This window comes from Thamnophis elegans, chromosome Z (assembly GCF_009769535.1).
Source record: "Thamnophis elegans isolate rThaEle1 chromosome Z, rThaEle1.pri, whole genome shotgun sequence".
Taxonomy (NCBI): domain Eukaryota; kingdom Metazoa; phylum Chordata; class Lepidosauria; order Squamata; family Colubridae; genus Thamnophis; species Thamnophis elegans.
Window position 1 is genome coordinate 30,593,942 of NC_045558.1, and position 27,994 is coordinate 30,621,935.

The 27,994-nt window shown below is 37.8% G+C and overlaps 1 protein-coding gene across 1 annotated transcript; it reads left to right on the forward strand.

Annotated features, from left to right (window-relative positions):
- The first annotated feature begins 36 nt into the window (after window positions 1-36).
- On the forward strand, window positions 37-27,965 carry LOC116520765 (trichohyalin-like). Its single transcript, XM_032235096.1, has 9 exons — window positions 37-276; window positions 1,214-1,276; window positions 4,690-4,809; window positions 11,260-11,342; window positions 13,260-13,355; window positions 15,763-15,903; window positions 16,685-16,822; window positions 17,222-19,394; window positions 22,710-27,965. Exons 1-9 carry the CDS (start codon window positions 37-39, stop codon window positions 22,764-22,766), a joined length of 3,111 nt encoding a protein of 1,036 aa, XP_032090987.1. The 3' UTR covers window positions 22,767-27,965.
- Window positions 27,966-27,994: the final 29 nt, after the last annotated feature.

Here is a 27,994-nt window from a genome sequence, read left to right on the forward strand (position 1 = left end):
GCACCCGACAGCTCTTCCAGTTTCTGGAACACACGCATGCACACTCCCATTTCAGCACTTGGTCCTGAAAAGGTTGCCAACACTTCTATAGTAGAAGTGCCTTCTTCTGCTCCATTCCTCTTCAGTCAAGATTGTATCCCCTTTAAGCCTTTTGTATTTGAGGAAAGTTCTTTATTTATAAAGAATATGGTGAAAATCAGAGTGATAGGTCCAATGTTAGATGTTTCATTGAAGTATGGCAGTTTCATCCAAACTTGCCAGAGGGAAAAAGTACCAGTATATTCTGGGAAATATATTGGCAGGAATTATGGGAACTGGGTGGATTCACCTCAGTTTCAGTGCATGAACAGCAGCAAAAAATTATACACTTACTCCAATTAGGTTGGCATAGGTATATCAGAATTATTTTTGGAACTGTTTGACAGGTTATCAAAACAAGGGTGTTTCTTTTACGTGTGGTGGTCATGTGACAAAACAATATGCTTTGGGTGTAAAATGCTTGGGGAGATAAGTAGCAAGACTAAAAAAAAATTCAGTGCTCCCCAGATTTAGGTTTGTTTCACTGAATTAAATGACTAAATCTCAAGCTTAAAAATAAAGGACTCGTTCACTTAATTAACAGCTGAACTAGTAATTAGTCAACAGAACAATTGAGGAATGGATTAATCCATCTTCTCTGATTGCTACCTCAGGAAAAAATATTTAAAAAATAAAATAGTGAAATCAGAGGCAAGAGACATAATTCTATAAAATTTGGGTGTATTTTACAGTTTATTGTATTGAGAGAAATGATAAAACCCATCTAAATTTCATAAAGTTTTGACCATAATATGAAGACATGTTGGATATAAGATAAATTTGTACATACTTCATATTATTAGTTAAGTGTAGTTTAAATAAAAAACTAGATCAAGATAAATTTAATAAGTATTAAAGTCCAAGTTGGAGCTTGTTGAACTTCATTACATTTTAATATTGCAAATGAATTCAGCAAGAATAAGATTTCTTCCTGTGATTGTGGGAGAAAACCCCCGTAATGGAAAACAATAATTATTTAAGGAGTAAGGGTGCAGAATTTAGATACCAGAATTTTGGTATCAGCTGGCACATAAGATTTGAAAATGGAGAAACAATGGTTAACCCCACCTCACTCCCATTGTTTGAAAATTTAGTGTCTTTAATTGCTGATAATAAGTTTGTCTTTTTAAAACAGCAGGAAGAACTACCTTCAGGCTCATCAACAACAACGTTAATAGAAGCACGGAGACGTGTTGAGGTATATCATATTAGCAATAGCAGATTTTTATATACCGCTTCATAGGGCTTTCAGCCCTCTCTAAGCGGTTTACAGAGAGTCAGCATATCGCCCCCAACAACAATCTGGGTCCTCATTTTACCCACCTCGGAAGGATGGAAGGCTGAGTCAACCCTGAGCCGGTGAGATTTGAACCGCTGAACTGCTGATCTAGCAGTCAGCCTGCAGTGCTGCATTTAACCACTGCGCCACCTTGGCTCATATTAGCCCTTTTGATTGTATTATTTCTTTGCAGATCAAAATAGTGCCCATCTTTAAGGCATTAAAATGGAAAGCATACTTTTTACAAAATGTGTAGTGCCCTTTAATCTTATTTTTGTCACTGGTCACTTGGGGCATGTACCTGTTGGGCATCCTCTTTTGTACAGGCATCTATCTCTGCCTCTGCAGAGAAGACCAATTATTAAACCAGTGTGAGCCTTATTCAAGTATATGGAGTTTCTCAGGTTTACTGACAGTTATTACACAAATCCAGTCATATTTCTGTATCTTTTTCCAATTTGCCTGAAGCTGACACTTTCTGTTATTGTAACGGGCAATGCCAATACTCACTGTCTGTGACTATGCAGATGCTCCCTCCCCCACTTTATTTATTGTGTATTGCAGTAACTTTTAGGCAGCCATTAGTTTTGCCTCTTGTGCAAACAATAATTATTGTACAATAATTTAGTAAAACAGCTCATAATTTTAAGCTTGTGATAGAAACAGCTAACCCAGAGGTCTGTCGTATCAATTCCTCCCACCATGATGCCCCATTAATAAACCAATCTTCCTGATCTGGGGATAAAGAAATTAAAGGAGACACAAGATTCTGTGTGGTCCAAAACCTACTGCATGTTCCGTTCAAGAATGGAAGCATAAAACGTCAGGCTTGAATAAATGGTCTGAAATCTCATCTGTTTTCAAAGTGGTTAGGAGGCTACTAAAGAGCTTTACTTGTTTATTTGGAATACCTTCCTTTTCTAAGTTGCTAAAATGGAGAAGTTGCTAAAATGGGGATGTCTATGATCCCCGTTCCAAAAGTCTTTGGAAATGGATATTGTTCCTTGGGGCTACAGTGGACCTGGTGATCTTTGCCTGTGTGCTAACATGTATGTTTCCTCCCTCTGGAAATGAAGCCTCTCAGTCAGAGGTCTGTTTGCTTTCTGCCTAAAAGAAAAATAAATAAATAACAGAAAATTCAATTCCATGTCTAACAAAAGCTGCTTAGGACCTTTGTTGTCTCTCAACAGGGGTTCTGTAACATAGCAAGAAATGAACTGTGGTATTTAGGGACAGTTTGCAGACAATGGACCCAGGAAGAACAAGCTCCTGTGTAACATTAATCTTGTTCAGATTTAGGGACATTTGTGGAAGATAGCAACACCACCCCCTATATGGTTTTCACGGTCAGACTGGAAAACATGATAGTCACTTATTGTGGTAATGGAATCTCTTCAACCACGTCTTGCAGACAAAAATAAGGTCAAATAGGTAGCAGGAAAAATGCAGGCATTTTGTTTGTGAGGCTTCTTGCGTTAAGTAGCTTTCATTTAAGGTTTGTAGGGGTGGATTTGGAGAAAGTTGGGGCATGCATGCCTAGTTTTGGTTGTTGGGGGGAAGGTTGTTTGGACATACGCAAGACCATACCGTTGGTCTTGCGTTTGATACAGTGAGCGTGATAGTCAATGTATAGGTCAGTCTCTCCTTGGTCCTGGCATCTTTTGAGCTCTGAACGGAGCTCGCAGGTGTGGGCACATTGTAGTATGAACACGTCAGGTTGTGAACAAATTTTCTTATAGTTTTTGCAGCTTTTGGCAAGTGAGTTTATTGCGGAAATGAATTTGAGTTTGCTGGTTTTGCTCTTGCAAACAAAGTGTGGGGCCACCGAACCTGTTCTTGAACTCAGGGACATCACAGGAAATGTTGATGATTTCATCAGGAGAGATGGATGATGCCTGGAAATTGATGATGATGTCCAGAACTTCTGTGATATCATCGGATTCATTGGTGTCCTCTATTCTGAACAAGATAGTGTTGGGGTGCTTCTGTTCATGTTCAATTGTGTTTTTGATGAAGATGAAGATGTTACTTGTAGTGTTTGTGGTTCCTTGTGGTTGGGGTTCTTGGGTTGGGATAGGATTTCAGGATTTTGGAGCTTCACTTTTTGTGTTTTGTTTTTTTTGAGGGATGCTAATAATGCTTCTATGGTGATGACCCATTCAAGTAGAACAATAAATTTGTCCAGTCTGGGTTTGCATGATGGGCAGAATAGTGGAAACGCAAACTGGGAGTTTTAAGTGAAGCTGATTGTAGAAACTCGGCTACGCCTTTGATTAACCCCAAGCACTTCTGGTGAGCATACATGTCACATAGGAAGCACTTCATGGTACTCTCATCCTCATTGAATGCTTTTGTACAGATGAAGCACACGCAGGAGTCATATGCTCAACAGTAGCAGTCTCCTTCTTTTGGGGTGGGATTGGATTTGGATTACTCATCTCCCCCTCCACTTTCTTTACTTTACTCCCCAACACTTCCAACAGCTTTCCTCGCTTCCATAATGGGAAAAGCTAATGGATAATTTGCATCCACTTGTCCAATTCTGGATCACTCAGGGTACTATAACCCACCCAGCACTCCTTCTACAGACTGATTGTTTTAATGGTACTGCATGATGTCACCCAATGTTCTCTTTCAAAAGTTTAGTTTAGAGCAATACAGTTCATCATATATTCTACTTCCCCCACCAGAAGGAATAAACTTTTTTGTCCCTAATGTCCATCTAGAGCAGTCAATTAGGAGTTGTCCATGGCTGCACATATATTGACATGCATGGATGTAACTGATGCACACATATCAGAGTCTAGATTAACATCATCTTCTATGCTGACATCACATAGACATGTAACTGTTTTCATAACTACGAAATATTTCTCCTTTAAGAAATACTTCTTAATGAAGGAAGAATATCAAGCAAACAAAACCTTACAATTCATGTTAATCTTTTCATTGGTTTTATGGTTGCTTGCCACTCTTTGGTTTAAAAGGCATGGCTTTGCAAACTGAATCAATCAATCACTCAATCAATCAGTTTTAATAGTGTGCTCATTTCAGCTTGAACAAATTTACCTAAGACTTTTAATTTACAGACTCCATTGAATTGATCTCATCACAATTCTGGTTGGTTATTTTTGATGCCATCTTACTACCCACCAGGAAAATGCCAAAGTATATAAATCTGATATGACTTTGTGTATGGGTATATGATAACAATGAGATCAACAATGATAATGAAATGGTTTAGAGATGCAGAATCTACTTACAAAAAGTGAACTTTCCAGTATGCTTAATAGCATATTTTATTAATATTTATTACTGTAATTGCTTTTAAGCTACATACTTCGAGATCACACAATTATCAGTTTTCCAGTCATCAGGAAGATATTACAACACGTGTGATCCAGCAGGAAGTAGCACGTCGTGATTCCTGCTCAACCAAATATCTCCACCAGGTAAGCAATCTATCATGTTAGGAATCTTTTGACTATAAATAATTGACAAATGCAGAGATATTTAATATAGGACTGATTAGTTTTAAGAAAAAAATACATTTCACTTTTGGAGGGCATGTTCTGTTACCACTGTTTCCTGCAAAAAGTGGCCTCTGCAAAGAGCAGATGGCCTCACACAGACACATATTGAGATGTTCAGCTCGGTTCCACCACAAATCCGCGAAGCCCTTATCCACGGAGACATAAGCGCGAAGACTAATTCACGCCGTTCGAAGCGCTAAGGAAAAACGCGACCCTACCGCGATGACATAATCGTGGAGGGCAAATCAGTGCATTCCTAAGCACTCAGTACCCTAAACCTAACCCTAACCCTAACCCTAAACCTAACCCTAACACTTACCTTAATTGAAATCAGCTTTTTGCCGCGGCGCTGTTTTAAAGCGCCCTTCTGTTGCCACGCTGTTGTCGCAGCGGTGATGACGCGTGGTGATGACGTCGCGGCTTTAGCGACGCGCTTATATCTCCGCGGATAAGGGCTTCGCGGTTTTGTCGTGCCACGGTTCAGCTCTTCTTTCCAAAAAGCATTTTGGAGACAGAAGGAAGCTTTGAATGACTACAAATCCCAACACTGAAAATCAGTGGGGCAGCACTCGGCTTTCTAATTTTGTTTCCATTTTCCACGGAACTGTAACGGAACCTGGCTCAACTCAGGAACACAGAGATTGTAACTATCCACATATTTAATTGAACTTGAATCTTTATAGGAGATCTGCTCCTATTACTTCTAGGGTTGAAACTTGTTACAACAAAATAAGATGAAATTGCTGGCTTGGCCACATATATGGTTAATAATCCTTTCTGGTATTTGAGTAATATATATGGAATCACACTCCAGTTTAATCATGGATTTATTGTATGGCCTTAAACAAGCTGTTTTCATGGTTAATACCAATTTCATGTTGTTAATATGATGCAAATAGTGCAACCTGGGATCGTGATAATGTGAGAAGGCAAAGTCCCCACGACACCCTTCCCACCCAAACCACTCACCTTCACTAACCTATCTGAACTCTAAGCAATAAAACAAAAGACCCCTAAAACATTTTGCCCATGTTGACCTTTAGACTGAAACTGACTAAGTAGTTGCTTGCTAGGAAATTGGCAGATATCAACAATTGAATCAAAATTGATAGAAAAATCTTCTCAAGATGTAGAAAATTTTAGACTTGGAACCACCATCCAAGATCAAGATCTAGGAACACAAAGAGGTGAAGACAATCCCACAGAGCAAGAATACTGTATTTCCTCCACACCAGATTTAGCTCAAGCCCCTCCCCATCTCACAACAGATGATGATAAATAGACAAACAGATATAGATCCATGATGAAATCCATATAGATCCATAGATGAAAACATATAACTGATAAATGAATCCCTTCTTAGGTACATTATTGACAATGTAGATTGCTCATATATGATTTCCATCTTATAGGATAGTTCAGCACGTAACAATGTCATAGGTTGCACCTTGGTATACCTTCCACAAAGGTCGATCTGATGCAAATGGCATCATCATCAGTGGTTTCAATGAGTGATAACTGTGTCTGCACTTAACTGTGTCTGCACTTGTGAATATACATTATCGACTCAGAATGGAAGCATAACTGCAGCCATGTAAGGGGAAAACTAAGTAACACCCATAAAGGCTCCATCCCTACCTGATAAACATCCAACAAAGCAATCACTCTGAATTTAATTGTCCTAATGAACTAGGCCTCTCCCTTGTTTAAGGTATGTATGTATAAAACAAAAAAGCTTACCCTTAAACATCCAGAGTCTGTACCGACTGTACACATTCATTGGACACAACATAGATATCAACCACTCTGCCAATTCTTTTCCGAGCAAAAGCAAAAGCACGATAAAGAAATTTATTACCCCCAGCCAAATAAACAATTCCCACACCCAATGTTCCATAAACTAATCTAACACTGGTCTTCGAAAAGCTTGCTTCAACGGTTCAGATGCATTTGGTGATACAGTCTTTCTATAAAGATTCACAGGTCCCTTGACTTTGGAGTAATGGACCCTTTTGTTCCACATGGCCAACTCAGTTGTCAACAGTACTTGGAACAGGCCTTCCCACACTGGCTACAACTTCATCTCCACCAGAGAAGTAATCAGAACCCAGTCACCACTTCCATAACCACCACTGTGCTTTCATGAAGCCAGTATCACCTGAGGGTAGCAGAGATACTTGATCCTGAAGTGATGTCACATCAATGCTTCATATAGATATATGTGATGGGGGCAGAGGTTACTAGCACACGCCTCCCTGTTGAGCAGAACTTTAAATTTCTGCTTTGTTGCAATCAAGTAATTGAAGATGAGGAAAAGTTAACATCTTGCTTCATTGTACATCTGAAAAGTGAGCTGTTTGTCCACATTGCTGTGTCAGAGGCCATCAAGATTTAGCAGGACCAGTCCCAGGCTAGACTACATTCTTCCCATACATTACTTTGCACTCAGGATTCAATCACTAGATTTCAGTTTATAGTCAGCAAATTCAAGAGGTCGTCTCAAGAAACAGCAAACCTCCTCTCCTGAGATAGGATTTATATAATCATATAATCTTCATATAATCCCCGACTTCCGGTCCTTCCGACACACCCTAAAAAGTTGGCTTTCCCAGCAAACCAGCCTGGCCTGAACAAAACAAATTATTGATCATTGTTAATTTTAATTCAATTTTTTTAAAAAAAAATGTTATTGTCAATTCTAATTGGATTTGTTTGGGATATTTTTTTTATTTTTTTTAAACTTTTGTATTATGTGTTTCTTTTAATGTTGTACACCGCCCTGAGTCCTTGGGAGAAGGGCAGCATATAAATCTAATAAACCAAACCAAACCATTTAAACATAGGACAACCAAGTATACAGTTCTTTTACAAAAGCATCTTATGTGCCACATATGGAGTCTCCCAGTGTTGTAACTCAACCTCATCTTAAAATAAAACAATTTTATTTAAAAAGATGTAAAAAAGACAAAGGCAACCCTTCATTCATTCAAGAAACTGACCCGAAGTTTTGATTCCACTGAACAAAACTTGTTTCTACTTGGTTGATTGCTAATCAATTCCCAATTGTTCCATTATCTGCCATAAAACGTGTACCTTTATCACTATTAATGACTTCAATCAACCTGTATCAGGGTATTACCCACTCCAATATGATCTTAACAGTCATTTGAACTCTTGCACATCAGCCAAACATTCAGCCAAAGGACCCGTTGAATGAACAACTCATCAGAAATACTTCAAACTTTCCTGCTGCTGGCAATTCAGTGTAATCCATTTGGATTCCACTTGGAAAGGCCATACAGCCAATTCCTGTCCCCCAGCAACCTGCTATTTCACATTGAAATACATTGAAATGTATTCCCATTTCACAAAATCAATCAAAACTTCCATTCTGCACTGAAATCCCTCATATATTTCCTCATGATTGATTTGTTCCCTATCCACAATCCATTCCTTGTAATCCATCTCCATAAGCACATCTAAAATCTGTATAAATGTTATATAAATTCTATTCCCTTCAAACACCGGATAACCCATCTCCCCCAGAGATGTCCTCTTCAAACACCCTATTCTGGGCATTTATCTATTTTGGTTCTAGGAACCTAAATTCCAGTCAGGTCCCAGTGCATCACTCGATAATATTATCCCAATACTACTCAGTACTCCTTCCCTCTATCAAAGGGGAATAAGAGGGAATAAAAGGGACATAGAAGGAATGTCCGTCTTGCATTCCTCAGGATCCTTAACAAATCGGGCCCCATCTCATGCCCGAGAGCCTAAATCACATTACCTTCTTGAATCATTCTTCTGCATAACCTCTAGCCTGCTTAGCTGACATTTTCAGCTAAACCAGTGGAAAGCTCCAAACACACATCACCATCAAACATTCAAGACAGAAATGTAGCCACCCAGATATCATCCATATGTATCTCTTTGCATACATACATTACCTGGGTCAAATGCATTGTTCTCAAGATTTACTTCACTAGTGCTTTTCCATTGTCCAAGTCTTTTCCAATATAGATTAGGAGCTATCTCTCCAGAGAGGAACTTCAACCCCTTTCGGAACATTTCAAATGGAAGTGTGGCCGGCCTCCAAAAGTATGTCAAACCTCATCCCCAGAAGAGATATGCTAATCCCGGACGAGCTCCCAAATTGTGAGAAAAATATCCCAGATATATTATCTGCATATCAAAAAACGGTCAAGGAAACTAAACAAAAAGCATCTATTTTATTTTATGTCACTTGCACAAGTGGATCCCCAAGCAAATGAGAATAACTACAAGTTACATAGGCGTGCCTTAAATACACAAAATGATGTATCAAAATGCATCATAACTTGGATACAAAAATATAGTTGCGTGCAACAAAAAACAATGTGAGAATTACATGGAAATTCCCCAAATATAACAAATATGTTCCGAAGCCCCAAAGGACCTCGCTTTCCCAGAACTAAACAATAAGATCATTACCAGCTTCCTGCAAAATATGTTGTCACTGCCCCTTCATTTAAAAACCAAGAAAGAAATAACTCCATATTTTAGAATTAAGTGTACTTTTACTGGCTACAACGAATAGAAACAAAGCAAAGCTGAATCTGAATAAAAAGGCGCGAAAGCAATAGATATCAATACATTATTCATTCTCCTCTCCTTGGTACCCAATCCATAGTCCAATCATATTTCACCCAACTGTCAGGTGGGAGACATCTTCAAAAATCATCATCAGGATGGAATGCTGGACAGTTGGCCTCGGCGGGAAACTCCCTTCCTTCCACATGCGCAAAGAGATGGTGAGAATAACTCCCTAATAAACAGTCCTCCAATACAGAATGATTTCCCTCCCAAATACCATGCCCCCCTCCCTGTTTCAATGGCAGCCGAAAAGCAGCAGTGAAGCAGAGGCTGACACATGTCCTGTTACTCCCTATTACAAAGGGAGGGATCAGGCTATTTTCTGTTCAGGTCACTATAACTTTCTGATTATGCTCCAACCTGTGATTTTCCAGAAAAGCTTACTTGCTGGTCAGATATTCAACATGGAGTCTATCAGGTTCCTCAAATAACCTCATCTAATTTACCTAAATAATTCAGGGTCCTAGTGTTGCAGCAAATTGAGGTTTGTAATCTACTTACGAAAGACCAGGACTTGAAACCACGAAGGTGAGAGAAACAGGTTTATTGGATGCATCGAGTTCAGCGTGTTCACACACCAAAATCTGAACTGCCTTAGCTCTGCCCAGGATCCTACTTTTATGCCGTGTTCCACACGGTGCATTCTCAAGGCTTTTCCATACACGAGACAAGTATGACATTTCAAAAAGCAGAAGTTCATTTGGAATGTTACAGCAAAGGACATAGGAGAAATATAAAAAAGAGAAGTTCCTATTTCGTCTTAAGCTGTCAGCAGCTTTTACCTCTGTTCTATCTCTCCCCCATGTCTGGCTTCCTGTGCCCCTCCTTTACACAGTCTTGCCACACTGTTCAGCCCTATTTTTAATACTTATGAGGAAGTTTGGGGAGAAAGTTCACTCCAGCTAAAAGTCAACTTTGGGACTCCAGGGCACTATAATGAAAAGCCAAACTAATATGAATTTATAAGGTCCATTCTATTAAGACCACCTAACCTGGCCAGCCACTGGTGGGTTTACCTGTGCAACCCCTGCTGCATCACTAGCCTTATTCTCTCAATTGCAATTCTGCATCTATTTATTAATGCAAAATCTCCTTTGAAATCATTTGAATTCCAGTTCCTAGTATGATTTTAAACCCAGGATATTGCAGATTTACTCATTTTCAGAAACTGAATATGAAGAAAAGGAACAATGTGATGTAATATTGATTTGCTGATGAGCTTTGGAGAAGACTTACAATGCAACTCGGTATATTTTAAGATTTCAAATGAATTTACCAAGAATAAGATTTTCTCCCTTTTTGCTTCTGTGATTGTGTGAGAAAAAGGGTGTATTTCTAAGAAATAATTAGTTAAGGAGTATACAAATTTATTAAAATGACTTAAATGCCTCAAAATAGTGAGCATGCTGTTCAATATTCCATCCCAGCAGGTTATAAAAAGCAGGAGATGAAAAAGAACTAGGAAAATTATGCCAGCACACACTGCAACTACACAGTTTGTATTAAGTGTCAATTGTCGATACAGATGACAATATCAAAGTAAAATTTTTTTACTTTTAGGAAAGTGTGCAGAATTTAGGTAGCCAAGATATTGGTTGCCACCTAAGATTTGAGGACGGAGAAACATTGATTAACTTCCTCTGAACGAAGAAACCATTGTTTGAAAAAAATAGTGTCCTTAATTGCTGACAGTTAAGTTTGTCTTTTTAAAAGTGTTTTTTGTTAATATTGCAGGAAGGTTGTCTTACAACTGAACGAGGTTTGATGGAATTAAAACCAGAACAACACCTGAAGTATGCTCAGCTGCAGGACTTTAGGTAAATTTTGGCATAGTTGAAAATGCTTTATGTGGCGCCCTTTCATTTTGGAAAAACAGACTTTCAGTTGCCCAGAGTTCTTGGATTTTGTATTGTGTTACTTTACATCCATCAAACACAAAAATTTATCTTATGGTGGTCATTTATAGTGTGATAATGAGATTAAATCCATGTGAAACAGAATTATTTAATGTCTCAGGAGTTCTGAAGGAAGATATTTAACTTCTCAAATAAGTCATACTTAAATAAGTTAGATTAAAAAGAAATTTTACTCACTTTTAATACTCTGTTCATCGTTATTTATATATCTGAGTAGAGGACACTCTGAATTATATAGCCCATTCCAATTGAATAAGATAATAAATTATAAAATAATATGTAGTAATGGCCAATAATTGTATATTAAAATGTAGGACATAAATATTATAATGTAATCATTATGCACCCTCCCTCAAACTTTTATATATCTTCTGCAGAATGATTTCTGAAAAGTAGTTTATTATCTTGATTGATGAGCTGCCACCAAGTCAGTGTTGACTCTTAGTGATGGCCTAGTTTATTTTGTGAATGTGTTATCATGTGGTAATCAAAATTTCATCAAGGAAGTTGTTGTTATGAGGTAATCAAAACTTCATCATGGAAGCACTCCTTTAAATCTTGGTATAATCCTATTAAATAAGTAGAATTTGAATATAATATTCACAACAGTGGAAAAACAGATATGAAAATTAATAAATATTACAATGTGCAGGAATAAATAAATTGACAATTAAAATCAAGAAGGCTTTGAATACTTTTTCACGTGGGATTTGTTTTAGCAATTGCTAACTAATAGAAACAGAAATTATAAATCCAAAAGTATGAAGAAAACACCAATTATGTAAGGAAAGGTCCCTAAAATGTGTAAGGAAATATTACTATATCATTATTAATGCATGGATAACTGCAGGACATTACACACCCTCACCCACACAAACTATGACAGTGCCAGGAAAACACCAAAAAATAAGAATCCCTCCCCCCAAGACTGCAAATGAAACCAGTTTTTTTCCCTAACCCGAAGGACAGGAAAGACAAAGCCACTGGAATAAGAACCATCAAGGCATTGTGGGAAATTATAAAGGACAGTGCCAGGAAGCTCACAGAACCATCAACCACCTCAGAATTACCTAAACAACGAGGGTGAAACAAACAAACTGGCAAAGCTGCCTTGCACCAACCTGGCCTGCCCCTAGAAAAGTAGCCACTTTGAGACACATAAACCTGGTCTGAACACTTAAAAGCAACATGTTGCATCGCAAAGAAAACATTTGCAAAAAGGAGTAACATTTCTTGTAGTAAATATATTTTATAAACAATTAAAATATAAAAATTCCCTAAAAATAATTTAAAAAAAGATATTGTATAAATTAAAAAATATCCTTAAAAACCATTCTTAAGTATTCCACCAGCAATAATTTATACATTTTAAGGTATTGTAGTTGTACCAGCAATAATATACTATAACCATTATTCTACCAGCAATAATTTATACTGTAACCATTTCAAACTATTCCACACACAATAATTTAAAAATGAAATTATTTTCATTTTAAAATATTCCATACACAATAAATTACAATAAATTACAATAAAATGATTTTAAAATATTCTATACATGATACATTTTAAAGTATTGAGTATAGAATTTTTTTAAATGGTTTATTTTAATTTATTTTGGATAGAATCTTTTTTTAAATAGTCTAAGACAATTTAAAAAAAGAATCACACACAATAAACTGAAGTAAACCATTTAAAAATATTATATACTCAATACTTTTAAGTAAAACTATTTAAAAAAATTCTCTGCACAATAAATAAAATATTATTTTAAAATACATTAAAAAAATAAAAGAAAAAAAATGGGTCACTTACCAGCAGGCAGAGTCAGCAGTTCTCCGATGAGATGGATCTGATTCCGATGCGATGGACAGATGCAGCAGGGAGCAGGCAGGCAGCGAAGCAGCAGGACAGGTAAGACTGGACTGGAGGGACAAGGGTTGTTGCTAAGCACACTGCCTGGCAGGCTTAGCCAGACAGGCAAGGCTGGGGAAGGAGAGGCGGGGGGCTTTTGGCCATGTGCCATATGCCAGTCTGTGGCTTTGGTGAAAGCTGTGAAAGCTAGGCCACCGCTGCCGCCCACCCACTTTTGGCCATGTGATGTACACCAGTCTGCTGTTTTGGCGAAAGCCACGGAAGCTAGGCCGCTGCCGCCACTACTGCCCACCCGCTTTTGGCCGTGTGGTGTATGCCAGCCTACGGCTTTGGTGAAAATTAGACCGCTGCCGCCGCCCACCCACTTTTGGCCACATAGCATACGCCAGCCCACAGCTTTCATGAAAGCCCTGAAAGCTAGGCTGCTGCCGCCGCACATCCACTTTCAGCCCCATGGCGTACGCCAGCCTGTGACTTTTGTTAGCGAAAGCTAGGCTGCCACCACCGTCTCCACCACTTTCCACCCCCTTTCGGCCACGCGGCGTATGCCAACTCGCGGCTTTTGCGAGCTGGCACAAGCTAGCCTCCCGAGTCCTGCCACCCCCCTTGCACTTAGTTGCTTACCTGAGGGAAGCAGCAAGACTCTGGAAGGCGAAGGGAAACAAAACGAAATGGAGGACCCGGTCAGCAAGCGCAATGTGACAGCTGCTCGGGAATGAAAGACTCTTTTCAAAAGAGGAATGTTGGCCATTGGTGCCACGCTTTTAAATGGGTCACCTCCATCCCGCTCACTGATTGGCTGGACTCCAGCCAATCAGTGAGAGGTGGGCTGGGCTAGCCTAGTTTAGTGCGGACAGGTGGGGGAGCGAGTGAGCTGCGATGGGACGGCAAGGGCGATCGAATGACAGGGCCGGGGCAGTCATTCCAGAAGTTACTTCCAAGTCCACCGGTCGAACCTCCTCTCACTGGCTTGCTGAAATTCACAAACCAGTTCGCCTGAACTGGTGTGAACCGGCAGAAACCCACCACTGGTGGTTAATCAAGCCAATTCTGGAATAATGAAATAGACTTGGCTATAGTCCTTTGAATGAAGTGTAGATTTGACAAAGTTTTCTGCTCACATCAAAATAGAAATGATTAATATTTTTGGAAAAAAATAAAAATGAGCTGCAGGGTTGAAAAACTAGATGGAGAAAAGAAGGAATTTTGAAGAGAAACAAACATCTTAAAGATAATTTAACAGGTGAAAAACTTTCCGAGAGCAATCCTAACTTTCTCTTCCAACATTTTATATTTAATTCAATTTAGCATCTCTTGCTGAACATACATTATGCAATTCTCTGGGTTTAACTACATTGCTTGGGGAAATTTGTTGAAAATAAGAAGTCTCATTTCAACCTGTTGGAAAAATTCTGGCTCTCCAAGCATCTGAAATAACCTTTATCTCCAAAAACAACTCAGTTCCACTTGTTCTCTAAAAAGCTTTCATTTCCAGAGATTTTGTGTTCTATTAAAGCAATAGTAGAAAAGGAGAGGTGATCTCAGATGTGTATCAGTCATCAACAACCTCTTTACAGGGTGTCTTCGGGGCCAAATCATCTATAATTCAAGAGATCTGTGATTGTATTTCCTAATTTCTCCTCTGCTCTTCATTGAGCACAGGTCTTAGCTTCTTCCTATTTCAGCTCTTTGAAATTCAGTCTCATCAATTTTCCTGTTAACATCAGAAGAGTGGTGGTAAAAACCATACTGTTAAGTTAAGCTTTGAAAGAAAAATCTGGAAATAGCAATAGTTGATTTTTTTTTTAAATGTAACCTCTCACATGATTTCAAATTTGATTCTTGGCTTTGTACTATTTGCCAAACAAGGTACTGTCTTAACTGATGAGAAAGCAAGATGTTGGGCTAAATTGACAGCTTGGCATTTGGGAACTGTATTCTGCATGTATGGCTTCTCTTTTGGAACTTATTTTGAATTGGTTTGCACCTTTTATAGAATGTAAGTGAGAAAATGTGTTTTCATCTAAAGACTTCTTAGTGGTGTTAATAGGTGAAGTAATGCTGAAGTAATACTGAAATAAAACTCATTAGCTTGTACTTAAATAATCCAACTATTATAAATATAAAGATGCTAACATTAATTCTGAAGTAGCTAATCAAATTATTTAAGAATATAAGAGTTATAGCTCCAGTCTGGAATGATTTACTCATTTGTCACTTAACTGAGCAATTCTAAAATATCCAATAAATCATTAAAGCATAATTAACTATAAGAAGCAATTACTAATGTAATAGAAATAGCACCCCTGAATTAATTAAAATTTGAGGATATGTATAGCAAAGGGCAATATCAGGTATTTTTAATTATTTTTAATTTTAAACAGTTTGATGGCGCAAGTAAAAAAGCTAAGTGGGGTAATTTCACTCTGGCCTTGATATTTTATAGAAGGAATATATCAGATGAAGCACTGCAGGTAAACAAGCTGAAAAGAGAGAATTTGTCTCTCAGATGCAAAGTTGAAAAACTAGGTGGAGAAAAGGAGGAAATCTTGAAAGACAATAAATATCTTAAAGAAGAACTTAACAGGTGAGAAATTTCTAGAGAGCAATCCTGATTTACTCTTCCAGAATGTCATATTTAATTCTTTTTACATCTATATCTGGAGATACATTATGCAATATTCTGTTTGCCTATAATGCAAAGAGGAACATTGGAGGAAAATCAGAGGTGACTCCTTTCAACTTGTTGAAAAAAGTCTAGCTCTTCAAACATGTCAATCAGATCTCAGGGGCCTTGTTCCCTAAAAGGCTTTCAGTCAGAAAGCAACTTGTTGGGATATCTTGATAGTTTTACATTTGGGACCAAGAGAGGACTTTTCCCACAACTTCTGTCCATAACTTTTTATTGCTTCTGGAAAGTGTTTTGGATTGATTTGCACCTTTTATAAAATGTAAAAGAGAAAAAATACTATAAAGAATCCTTGCCTGTATTAATAGATTAAATAATGCTAAATTTTGAAGTAAAGGTCATTAACTTGTACTTAAATAATCAAACTCTTATCAATATAATGATGAATGCAGAGGTAGCTAATCCAATCCCTTTAAAGAATATAATGGATATAGCTATGATCTGGGAAGATTTACTGATTTGTCACTTTTACAGAACATTTCTGATGTATCAAATAAATCAATAAAACATAAGATAGACTGCTAGTTGTTATAGAAATAACAAAACTGAATTAATTAAAATGTATAAATATATATAACAAACATATACTATATAATGGCATGTTTAATGTTTTTCAATTTAAAAACTGGCTTATCAATTCAAGTAAAAATGGATTATTTTTACTATCAATATTTTACAGAAAGAAAGTCCTAATTTCTCATCTGTTGATGGACATAAAAGAGCTCCACTGTGAGAAAAAGGACCTTACTGATATTATTCGCTGCCTACGTTGGAAGAAACAGCAGTTGTGTGAAAAGTTTGAGGAAAAACTGAATAGGTGAGCCATTTTTAAATAGCAACTCTGACTTTCCTTTCTATAATTTCATATTAAATTTTCCTTAGTTCCATAACAAAACATTATATGGAGACTTTAAGATACAGTAAGCAAAAAAGGATGGAGAAGAACATATATTACATCTGGTTTCCTTTTGCTAGCTTAGACTGTTATTGGGTTTTAAAGACTATTACTGTATTATTTTAAAAGGTGTTTTAAAAGTTTTAAATATGAGAGTTCACGTTACATTTCTTTTACATTGAAGAAAATTATGATACCATTGAAGAAATAAGTGAATAAATAAAGCCAAACTTGAGATCCAGAACATAATAAACAGTTGTGTAAAAGACAAATTAGATGTTTGTTGGTCGAGATTCATATGTAACCTTCTGATTTTTCTAGAGAGAGAACACTAAGAAAGGACTGTTGTAGGTCATTGATGTATAGAGACAACTTACTATCACTTGTGAGCAAAGAATACAAAAAATGCTTGGTGACTATCTGGCAAACAAGTGCAGATGTTGAAAAAGCAGAACATCAAATGCCGGAAAATGAACTAAAAAAGGAATGGCTTCAAAATTCCATAGACAATCTCAAAACCAAACATTCCAAAGAATCTAGAAAAAAGGTACAGGAATGGCTTCAGGAATCTCTAAAAAACCTGAAAGAGAATTCCCATAAGGTATCAAGACACACCTTGCCAGAATGGCTTAAAGCTTCAGTGATAACTCTTGAAAAGGAATGTCCAGAAGTATCCAGGGAAGATGTAAAGGAATGGTTGGATACATCCATAAATTGTCTTCAAAAAAAAGGGCCAGAAACATCCCCAATGAATGTGGAGCAATGGCTTGAAGAATCTTTTAAAAGTATTCAAGATCTTCAGAAATATGAGGCAGAATCTCGAGGTAGCTTAAGAAAGGGATGGCTTGAAAAATCAATAGAAAACCTGAAGAAGCAAGGTTCTGAAGTACCTGTGAAAAATGTATTACAGTGGCTTGAAGGATCCTTAGAAAGCCTCTCATCTTCTAAAACACCTGAACCAGTTCTGGAAAAATGGCTTCGAGACTCTTTGAAAAATCTAGAAGAGGAAAGTCCTGAAACATCTAATCAAGATGCCAAAGAATGGCTTCAAATGTCTGTAAATAACCTTGAAGAGGAAGGACCTGAAACATCACATTTAAATGCTCAAGAATGGCTTAAAGAATCTATTAAAAGCCTTCAGGATTTACAGAAACCTAAGATATCTTTTCAAAATAGCCTAAGAAATGGATGGTTTGAAAAATCATTACAGAACATGAAGAAGCAATGTTCTGAAGGACTAGCAGAAAATATATTACAATGGCTTCAAGGATCCCTAGAAAGAGTCTCAGCTTCTGAAGAACCTACACCAGTTCTGACCAAATGGCTTGAAGAATCCTTGAAAAATCTGGAAGAGGAAAGTCCTGAAGAATTTAAACAAGATGTCAAAACATGGCTTGAACCTTCTATAAAGAACCAGAAAAATGTGGAAGAGGAAAGTCCTGAAGAATTTAAACAAGATGTCAAAACATGGCTTGAACCTTCTATAAAGAACCAGAAAAATGTGGAAGAGGAAAGTCCTGAAGAATTTAAACAAGATGTCAAAACATGGCTTGAACTATCTATAAAGAACCTGGAAGAGGAAAAACCTGAAGAACTGCATTTAGGAACTCAAGGATGGCTCCAAGCATCTATTAAAAGCATTCAGGATACAAAGAAGTCGAAGGTAAAATTTGAAGACAGCATAAATAATGGATGGCTTGGAAAATCAACACAGGATCTCCAGAAACAATTTTCTCAACGACCTTTGGAAAATGTATTACAGTGGCTTCAAAGATCTCGACAAAGCCTGTCATCTTCTAAATCAACCAACCTAGTTCTGGAAAATTGGCTTCAAGAATCCTTGACAAATCTGGAACAGGAAGATTCTGAGGAAGCTAAAGATACCAAAAAATGGTTTGAAATATCTATAAATAATCTTGAACCAGAAGGACCTGAAGTACCACATCTAAATCCCGAGGAATGGCTTGAAACATCAATTAATGGCATTCGGGATTTCAAAAAGCAATCCTTTAAAGCATCAAAAGCCAGTCTGAGATTCAGCAGGGAGAGAGTGATTCGGGTAGAGTCTGCTTTATCTGAAAGACATTTGAGGAATGGATGGCTGCAAGCATCTTTAGCAAATTCCAGAGAGCATGGTTCTACTGCATCCAGAACCGGTGTTCAAGCATGGCTGCAAACCTCTTTGAAAAAAATCAAGCAAGAATCTTCAGAAGAAGCCGGAAGCAACCTTGAGGAATGGCTCCAAAAATCCATTGAAAATATCCAGATGGGATGTCCTGAAGAATCCATGCCATATGTGAAGGAATGGCTTGATTCAACCCTAAATCACTTCCAAGAGCCAGGACCTGAAACAACCCATCTAAATGTGGAAGAGTGGCATAAAATATCTATCCAAGGTCTGCAGGAGGACATATTAAAAGAGATGACAGGAGGAAAAGATCCTAAAATATGGAGGACAAAAGTTTCCAAAGGAATTCCTTCTCAAGAAAAACAGGTATATGAACAACCAACATAAGTAGCTATAATAAGGATGGAAAAAATTACTCCCGGGGGGGGGGATCTCTCTTTTCTTTATATATTGAATTGAAAGGTAATTATTTTATTTTTATTTCTGAATAGCAAGCTATCTTCAAGGGGAACTTGGAGAGAAAGAAAGAGGTCATAGCAAATGTTTGCATAAAATGAATTTCAAAGAGAAAAAATGATTTAATCCAGAATTGGGATTTAATTATATTAAAACTAAAAAGTTAAAAACATAGAGGAAATAGTTGAAACCCCAAATGAAGAAGAGGAAGAAGAGTTTGAATAAGAAAGGAAGATTCTGAGGATAAAAAGCACTTCATAAAGTGAGCAGCAGCGCATGAAAGCTGATGCCTTTTAATACAAAATGTTAGAAAAGTCGCTACCAGGCTCCTCCTGATTTGTTAGCAAGAATTCAGTAGTAATTTTAAATATAGATGGCTACATGTAAACCCATCCTTGGTGTAGAGCAGGGCTGTCATGCCAGATGTGTTACACACTGGCAATGCCCAGTTTAACAAAGGGGAAAAAGTCCCGATACGTCACATAATGCTGATCTACACAATACTCAATACTATTACAATACTCAAAATGAGGAACAAGAAGCTCCCTAATATATTCCTCACCAGAGGTATTACACTGCATCTTTAGCTTTTGAACCCTAAATGCAGAAGCCCAAGATGGACTGGAGCTCCTAGACTAAGGTTATCAGACATCCTGCTTTTGGCGGGACAGTCATGCTTTTGAACAATTTGTCCCGCATCCCGCGGCATTTTTAAAAAGTCCCGATTTTTAGATGGGCTTTGCAATACTTGCAATGAGGGTTTTTATCCAGGGGTGCATCTGGCTTTTCCAAATGCCCTGGAAGCTCCTGGCTGTTTCACCCGCAGCAGCCGGGCTGCAGCTGCTCCATCCCCGGAGGGGGATGCAGATGGGGGTGGGTGGGCTGAGTGCTCTCGGTCCTGGTGCGATGCCCCTCCCTGCTCAGCGCCGAGCCCAGGGTCGCAACCTGTGGGGCTTTTACAAGACGAAGACAATAAAAGGTGCCCTTCTCTTCCCTTCCTCCCTTTCCCTTTCCTCCCCTCTTTCCTTCCCTCCCATCTTTCTTTCCTTTTGATGAAAGAAATGTCCTTCTGGGTTCGGCTCCAAGTGGGGAAAAAGACACTGGAGACATGGAGGCTGCTTGGAAAGATGGTTTATTGTTGGACAGGACCATATGGCTTGAGTCCTGAACAGAAAAGGTCATCACATGCTTCAATGTTGGTGAAGAAGTGAAGGGCTGAGGGAGGGGCTTGCTAGGCTTTTTATAACCTGTTCAGTCCCACCTCTCTGTTTCCTGTTCCTGTGTAAGAAATGTATTCTGATTGGTTGTCAGACTCCCATGGGGCCATGCAGGGGCAACTCTGAATCCAGGTTTAGTTGAGTTCTCAGATGCCATGTGGTCAGTTGAGTAAAGGGCCAGTATTATCATGCCTTTACTCCCATCCTCCCTGGTGCTGCAGTGGAGAAGTCTTTATTATGTAAAAGGGACTAGCTTGGCCTTCTTAATGGCCCATTAACAGTGGGGATGGGCAGGAAGCTACAGGCAACTATTCTGTCTTTTAAAACATGTTTCTTTCTTTTCATTTCCAGAGAAATATTCTGCCTTTTCAATATTTCCTAGGATATTTCATTTTTCTGGGAGAGGGCTGGATGATAACTTCCCACACTTTCTTTCTTCCTTTTTCTCTGTCCCCTCCTCCTTCCCTCCTTCTCTCCTTCCTTCCTTCCTTCCTTCTCCTCCCCTCCTTCCAGCCCAGAGGAGAAGCAGCTGCTTCTGGAACTTCTTGAGAACTTTCCTTGCCTGCTTTTCTCCTTCTCAAATGCCTTCCAATGACTGGTCCAGCTCTCCTCCCCGGAGTCTCTTTCTTCTGCCTGGAAATGGAATGGGGAGGGGGTGTTATTGATTAAAACTTTTGCTACCCGATGCTGCGGCTGAGGTGAATCTGCCAAGCTCCCTCCGGCACCCCCGCCCATGGCAGCGGTGCCTCCCCCTCCGCTTGGAGCACCTGAGCTGGGCACCGCATTACCCCTGCCCCCTCCTCCTCCACTGTGCTTTTGAGGAGCCATGAGGCTGCGGGAGCCAGTAGGAAGGCAGCGGAGGGGGCAGGAGCAGAAAACAAAAGGCCCCATGGCTTCTCAAAAGCACAGTGGAGGAGGCGGCAGCAGCAACAGGGATAATGCGGTGCCCAGCTCAGATGCTCCGAGCAGAGGGGGAGGGAGGCGGCACCACCGCTGCCACGGGCAGGGGCGCCAATGGGAGCTTTGGCAGCTTCACCTCAGCCGCAGCGCTGGGCGGCAAAATTTTTAATCAAGAACACACCGCTCCCCTGTCAATGGTATCGCGCTTAACCAATTTTAAAATCTGGTCACTTTATCCTAGACTTATAGAGTGTGCTTACTCTTTTTTCCTAATCTATAGGAGTGATGGAAATACCACCTTCAGAGAGCATTATTTGGCTAGCAAAAGAATGCTTTATACAACAGTAAATGTATCCTATGGAAGACATGGTGAATCCCCTTTCTGTTCTCTGGATTCACATGTAGCCACTCAACAAATAATTTTGGTTAAAAAGATTGAGAAATGCTGATATATCTATATTTATATCTATCTATCGATCGATAGAGATATATAGATATATAGATATATAGATATAGATATAGATATAGAAAGAGAGACAGAACAATGGAGAAAATTCAACTACTAGTAGTTTGTCATAAGATAAAAACAGTTTGAATGTAGAAATTGAGGAATACAAAAGCAATTTCTGAGAGATTAGAAGTAAATATCTGTGAAGATTGTCACGGGGCCTCTTGCAAATAGGTGAAATCTAAGATTCCTTGTTTAAAACATATATTTCAGAAAATGGTGCCATATATTACAATCTGCATATGACTTTTACTTGGGAAGATTCAGAAGAGTTGAAAAAAAGTATGCAACATTGAAAGAGAGCCATGTTAGAAGTCTGGAAGATACCACATTTAATAAAAGTTCCCTTTTAATATAATTTTTAGTCAGAAAATGGACTACCAGGTTGCTTCTAAAAAAGAATTGGAACTGGAAGAGTTGAAGTTGGATGAAAGATACCTATATGACTCAATGTATGTTGTAATCAGAATCTGAAGCATCAAATTATTTGCTAAAATCATGTAATTTAGGTAATGACTGTACAATCCATAATAGTTATTAATGCAATAGATATGCCTAAAAATCTATTCACTTGTTTTTATTTACCCTCATGACTTCCAGACTTTAAGGAATAAACTAGACAAGCTGATCTTGTGTTGCAGGTATGACTTATTCTAACTAATGTGGGCTGTAATCATAGATATTTAATTCATCTGTTTTGAATATATTTCTCTTCCATTCCCTCTAAATATTTGAAAAGTCCCTATCTTTTCAAATGTCTGGATTGGAAATGAAAGGTTCATTGTTAATTCATTCTTTCCTGTGAGTTATGCCACTCTATGGTTAATACCATTTGATTAAATGTTCTTTCACAAAGTGATCTGATTATTGCTCTTTGAGACCACTACCGTCCTCCTTTCAGCCTGATGATGCTTAACTTCCCATCACAGTAGATCCCAAAATATATCAGGAATGAGCTCTTTCTCTCTGATGGCCCGTTGAGAAGCATTGGATCAGACTATATTTGATGCCCTTGAGATACATTGGGCTACAATTCTTAACATGATTCAGTTGAATGCAGATGATAAAGTTTGGAAATACCCAGCCAATGAAAGGCTAGTGGGCAGAGTGAATTAGCAAAGATTTCCTAATGAGCTGTTGTCTTTTCTCTGTTCTTTTCAGAAAAAAGCAGGGACAAATATTGAAGACTTGTGGATTCATCCTCCTGGCAGTGTTCATTTTTCTCTCTATTTATGTTCATATTAGACGGTACTGCATAGTGAATAAGCAGGGCCTTAGATCTTATTAACTTTTCAGTACCAGGATGAAAAAGCTTTAGTTGGTATTATAGCGACTTTGTAAAGAATATATAATGTATAATAGTCAAAATTTGTTCTTGTTTTTATTTTTAATATAGTCCAAATCTGTCTTATGGGTAGACTTTCACAACAAAATATAGTTTTGACTGGAGGAAAGATTGATATAATAAGAAACAGGAAACGTTCCAATCTCTTTAAAAAGAGAGAGGAAAAAACTATGAGATATATACAAAAGTAAAATGCAAAATCCAGACCCAGTTCTCCACCCGCTTTTACTGAAAATTGCAATTGTCTATCTTTCTCTTCCCACAGTCATCTGAGGGTTGTCATGGGTCATTTCTAGTTGTGTCTATTTAAATTTGTTTTCAGTGTCTTCTCACTGCTACTTAGTGTTCATGATTGTTGTTGATAATGATGGATGCTAAGATTCTGCCATCTTTTCTACATGGTGGCTTTTATAGTCCTTATATTGTATGTTTGCTGTAGATGACTTTTTTCTTCTTGGGCTTTTGAGTCCCTTGGCTTACAGATAGACTCCAACTTACAATAACAAGTGTACCAGAATCTCATTTGTTGAATAAAACTCTCATTGAGATTTCATATAACTACTTTGCTCAATATCCTCAATCCTGAGGGATGTAAAGCAGACCATGCAATTTTATGCCCCTCAGGATTGAGGTTGTTGAGCAGTGTATGGGATGGGGCGGGTTAAGGCCTTGGAGCAGGTAGTCCTGGGCTTCTGCTAGGCCTCCCAGGGTGTTGTGGCCTACCAAACTCAGATGATGAGGCAGCTATGGAAAAACTTGGGCCAGTCCTGGAGTCTGGGGAAGGCTCTAATGGATGTGCTGTGTTGGAAGCAGAGAGAGAGAGCCAGCCTGTCCAGCATTTCACAGCTGCCTTTAGAGTGAGAGATAAGTGGGGAAGAACAGCTGGGGCATATTCCAGATGCGTGTATGCACAGAGCTGTCAGGAGAAAACAATTGAGGAACAGGGGCTGACTCAGGAAGAAAGGCACACATGGACGCTAAATGATCCCTCCCTGGCTAGGGAATAAATAGAAGCAAAAGGGGAATGGTGGTTGCAGGAGACAACAGTTCGTATTTCGTTTGCTGATCATGGTTATAGTAGTCTGTTAATTGTTTCAGAGATGTTTTTGATTAAACTTTTATCCTATATGTAGCTTGTTTTGATTGCCCCATAATGGGTTGAGTTGCCTGGCACTTTTTGAAAAAATGTGTGATTATCAATTTTCTTCGTTTTTCTGGTGTTCTAGGTTGCTGTGGATTTGCAGTCATCTACACAGTTCTTGTTTGGATTTGGATTGTTACTTCATTAACAGAGTACTTGGTTAGTGTATGTTGTTTTTTAACAGACTTACATTTCTGATGTGCCATCATTTCACCTGCTGATGAGGATATCCAGGCAGACTAGTATGTTGTTTTCTCCTTCCCTTGTGAATTTTATTCGTTCAAAGATGTTTTGGGTTGTTCCACGTGTCCTCTCTTCTCTGTGGTTTTTATTTTATTTTAATGTTATCCACATTTTGATTCTTTATGTAGAAGTGCTAGTTTTTAGATATTGCATTATGATTTCTGTTATGAGTTGGGAAATGGTGAATCCATGGATGTTTCTGATTTACTTATTTCTTGGATATTCTGGAGATAACTATATATTTGATAGAATTTTCAGTCCCCTCTCTGAGCTGTCAAAGCCTTTTTGTAATTGTTTCATTTTCATTTTGGGTAATGATACAATTGGATAAAGATTGGGCTTATGTATTTTGGGGTGCCCTTAGAAGCAGGGGAGGCTGGGCCCTTTGCTTTTCATTCCTTTTCTTTTGGGATTTGTAGGCTGTCTATTTGGATTCATGTTATATCTTTGTTTGTTGTTTGAATAGTTTGGAATTTTGTTTTTCTTCTTTCAGCTGGTCTTAGAAATGTAGTCTTGATGATAGTTATCAGCATTTTTGTGTTTACTTTGGTCATGGTTTGTTCCAATTGCTCCTTCAGGCTGTCTATGATGTACCAGATGGCATTACTAACTAATTAAATAGCCTAACAGGACTCATTTGCAATATACTATGTGAATACTATAAAGTCAAATGTACGACAGGCAGGAGAAAACTAGCAGAGGGCATCCATGAAAATCAGCTAGTGGTGAGAAGATGCAATGAAAACTCCTTAATCTTCCAATAGCTGGAGAGCAAAGCTGCCAAATATCCAGCATTGGCGGCAAAATCAGCCATTCTTTGATGAAAGGGAAAAAATTGTCTGCCGTTCAGCATACCATTTTGGGGGGAAGTCCAAGAGGACTTACCCGTAGTTTCAACTTTGACTATCCTAGACAAAGACAAATCCAAAAACATTAGGGAATTTCAGACAATCAGCCACCAGTGGAACCATAATCATAAATGACATTTACACACCACTCAAGAGACTATAAAAAGTTAAGAAGGAAAGAAAGACAAGAATACATTCATTCTAGCAGTCTACACTCAATATGCAGGAATTAAGACCAAACAATCCATCAGAATATAATACCCTAATTAAGCTACTAATGAGAAAACAATACCTACAACAATGGCAGTGCAAAGTACTGTATAGAAACTGGGAGCAAACCAGCTGCATATACTGGTATTGATATTATCATGTCAACAAGCAAAGAATCCAGCTCAAAGTATCAAGGACTCCAAAGTTCAAACCTGAGATATAGATATTCTCTTCTGTAGAATCTGCAGAGGAAGAAATAGTATTTTCTAGTGTTTCCTATGTAGCAAGCTGATGGTGTTCTTTCATTTTTTAAAACATCTGTAATAATTAAATATTGATTTAATACTGAATTCTTAGTCTAAAACCAGATTGTCTATGGAGACTCTGTCATCCAGGTAATAGTTGTCCCAAAGGTGTTTTTTCAAGAAACTTTTTGCGTTTTCTTTGAAGATGTTTCACTTCTTACCCAAGAAATTCTTTAGCTCTGACTAGGTAACTTCTAAAACCAGAGGTGAATGCAATTTTCCAAGAACCATCTTGGTTTAGCGGTTTATGTTTCTGCTGCTTCTACAGTTACTAGTATTAAGCTCCACAAATAAATAAATTGGAAGCATATCAGGAAATACTTTTCAGAACTTCTGCCAGTTAGAAAATAGTGATATACTGCTCTCCTAAAGGAATATGATATTGAAACATGTACTTTATAACCAATGATCACGCCATCAACAATGCTGATTATCTACATGCAGGCTTAGATTTGTAAGAAAATGGAGGAAGGGAAAAAATAGGGAGTTGTAGCTACACAAAAAGGGATTTTCAATTTAGAAAAAAAGCCAAAAAGAGGATAAATGGTGGAGATCTAAAAAAAAATATGTCTGAAGAAAATAAATATGTAATATTTGGGATTATCTAATAAATCTGAAGTCAAAATTCTGAGCTTTTCATGATAATAAACTCTGAATCTCATTTCCATCAACAACAAAATACTTCTGTTGAGATTGATGACTATGGTTAACTATGTTTTGAAGAAAAGGCAATAATTAGTTGCATATATACAAATTATTGCTATATGATTTGGGAAATGTGTGGCAAAATATATTCAGCTGGAAATTCAGTGTTTTTCACTTTGGATGTTACACTTTGAATTCAGTAAACAAGAAGCCCATGATCTCTCGTGCTCTATGTGTTTGAACACATAAAGAACTGCCTTTACTTACCTACTATAGAAATCTCCCTAAACAAAGAACAAAATATGTATTATAACATGTTAGAATGTTTCTAATTGTGTTGATGCGATACTGACTACAATTCAAATAGTGATAAAATCAGACACGGAAACTTTGTGTTGTCAATTTAATATACTTTACTTGAAGATTTTGCATTTATTTTTACATTTCAATGTTACAAAGTTTATAAAAGTAAAGCTGAGATGGGTGCCTAAAATATATGAAGACATACTTTATTTCAAAATGCTTTTCATCTAATTAAAATAAAAAATTATATTCCTGATTTTGAAATGTTTTGATAGTATTTTTTCATTCTGATACTTATCTTCAACTATATGCACATGGTTTTTGACCTTATAAACAGAAAAATATCTAGTTCCATATCTGTGTCTCAAACAGCAAATCTAAACATCTCATTTTTATCAACAATTCATCTATATTGTATTACTTAAATATAAAATCTATTTAACAAGCAACACTAACCCTCTTATTTGGCTGCTTCTTTTACACATATTTGGTGTGTTAAATTCAACTAAGGAAGGTTTGTTCTCAACAATTATTTAAAGGATTGTGCTCTAAATTTCTGTGAGAATGAAAATAAACTGCAATGTTGTATTACCCTATGTATTTGACAGAAACCACATAAAATGTATCATAATATCAATTCTCATCGTTAATTACATAATTTGAATAATTTGTTTACTGTCATATGTGTGGTATCACTTCCCCCCTGCTTCCCAATTATGTCCATTTGTTACATCAAGGAATCCTGCTTTAAAATTGACAGGAGGTGAATACATTTGCATATCTTCTTCAATCTTTTGCTTGTCAATAGACTATTTCCATGACACAGAAAAGTATGACAAGTCACA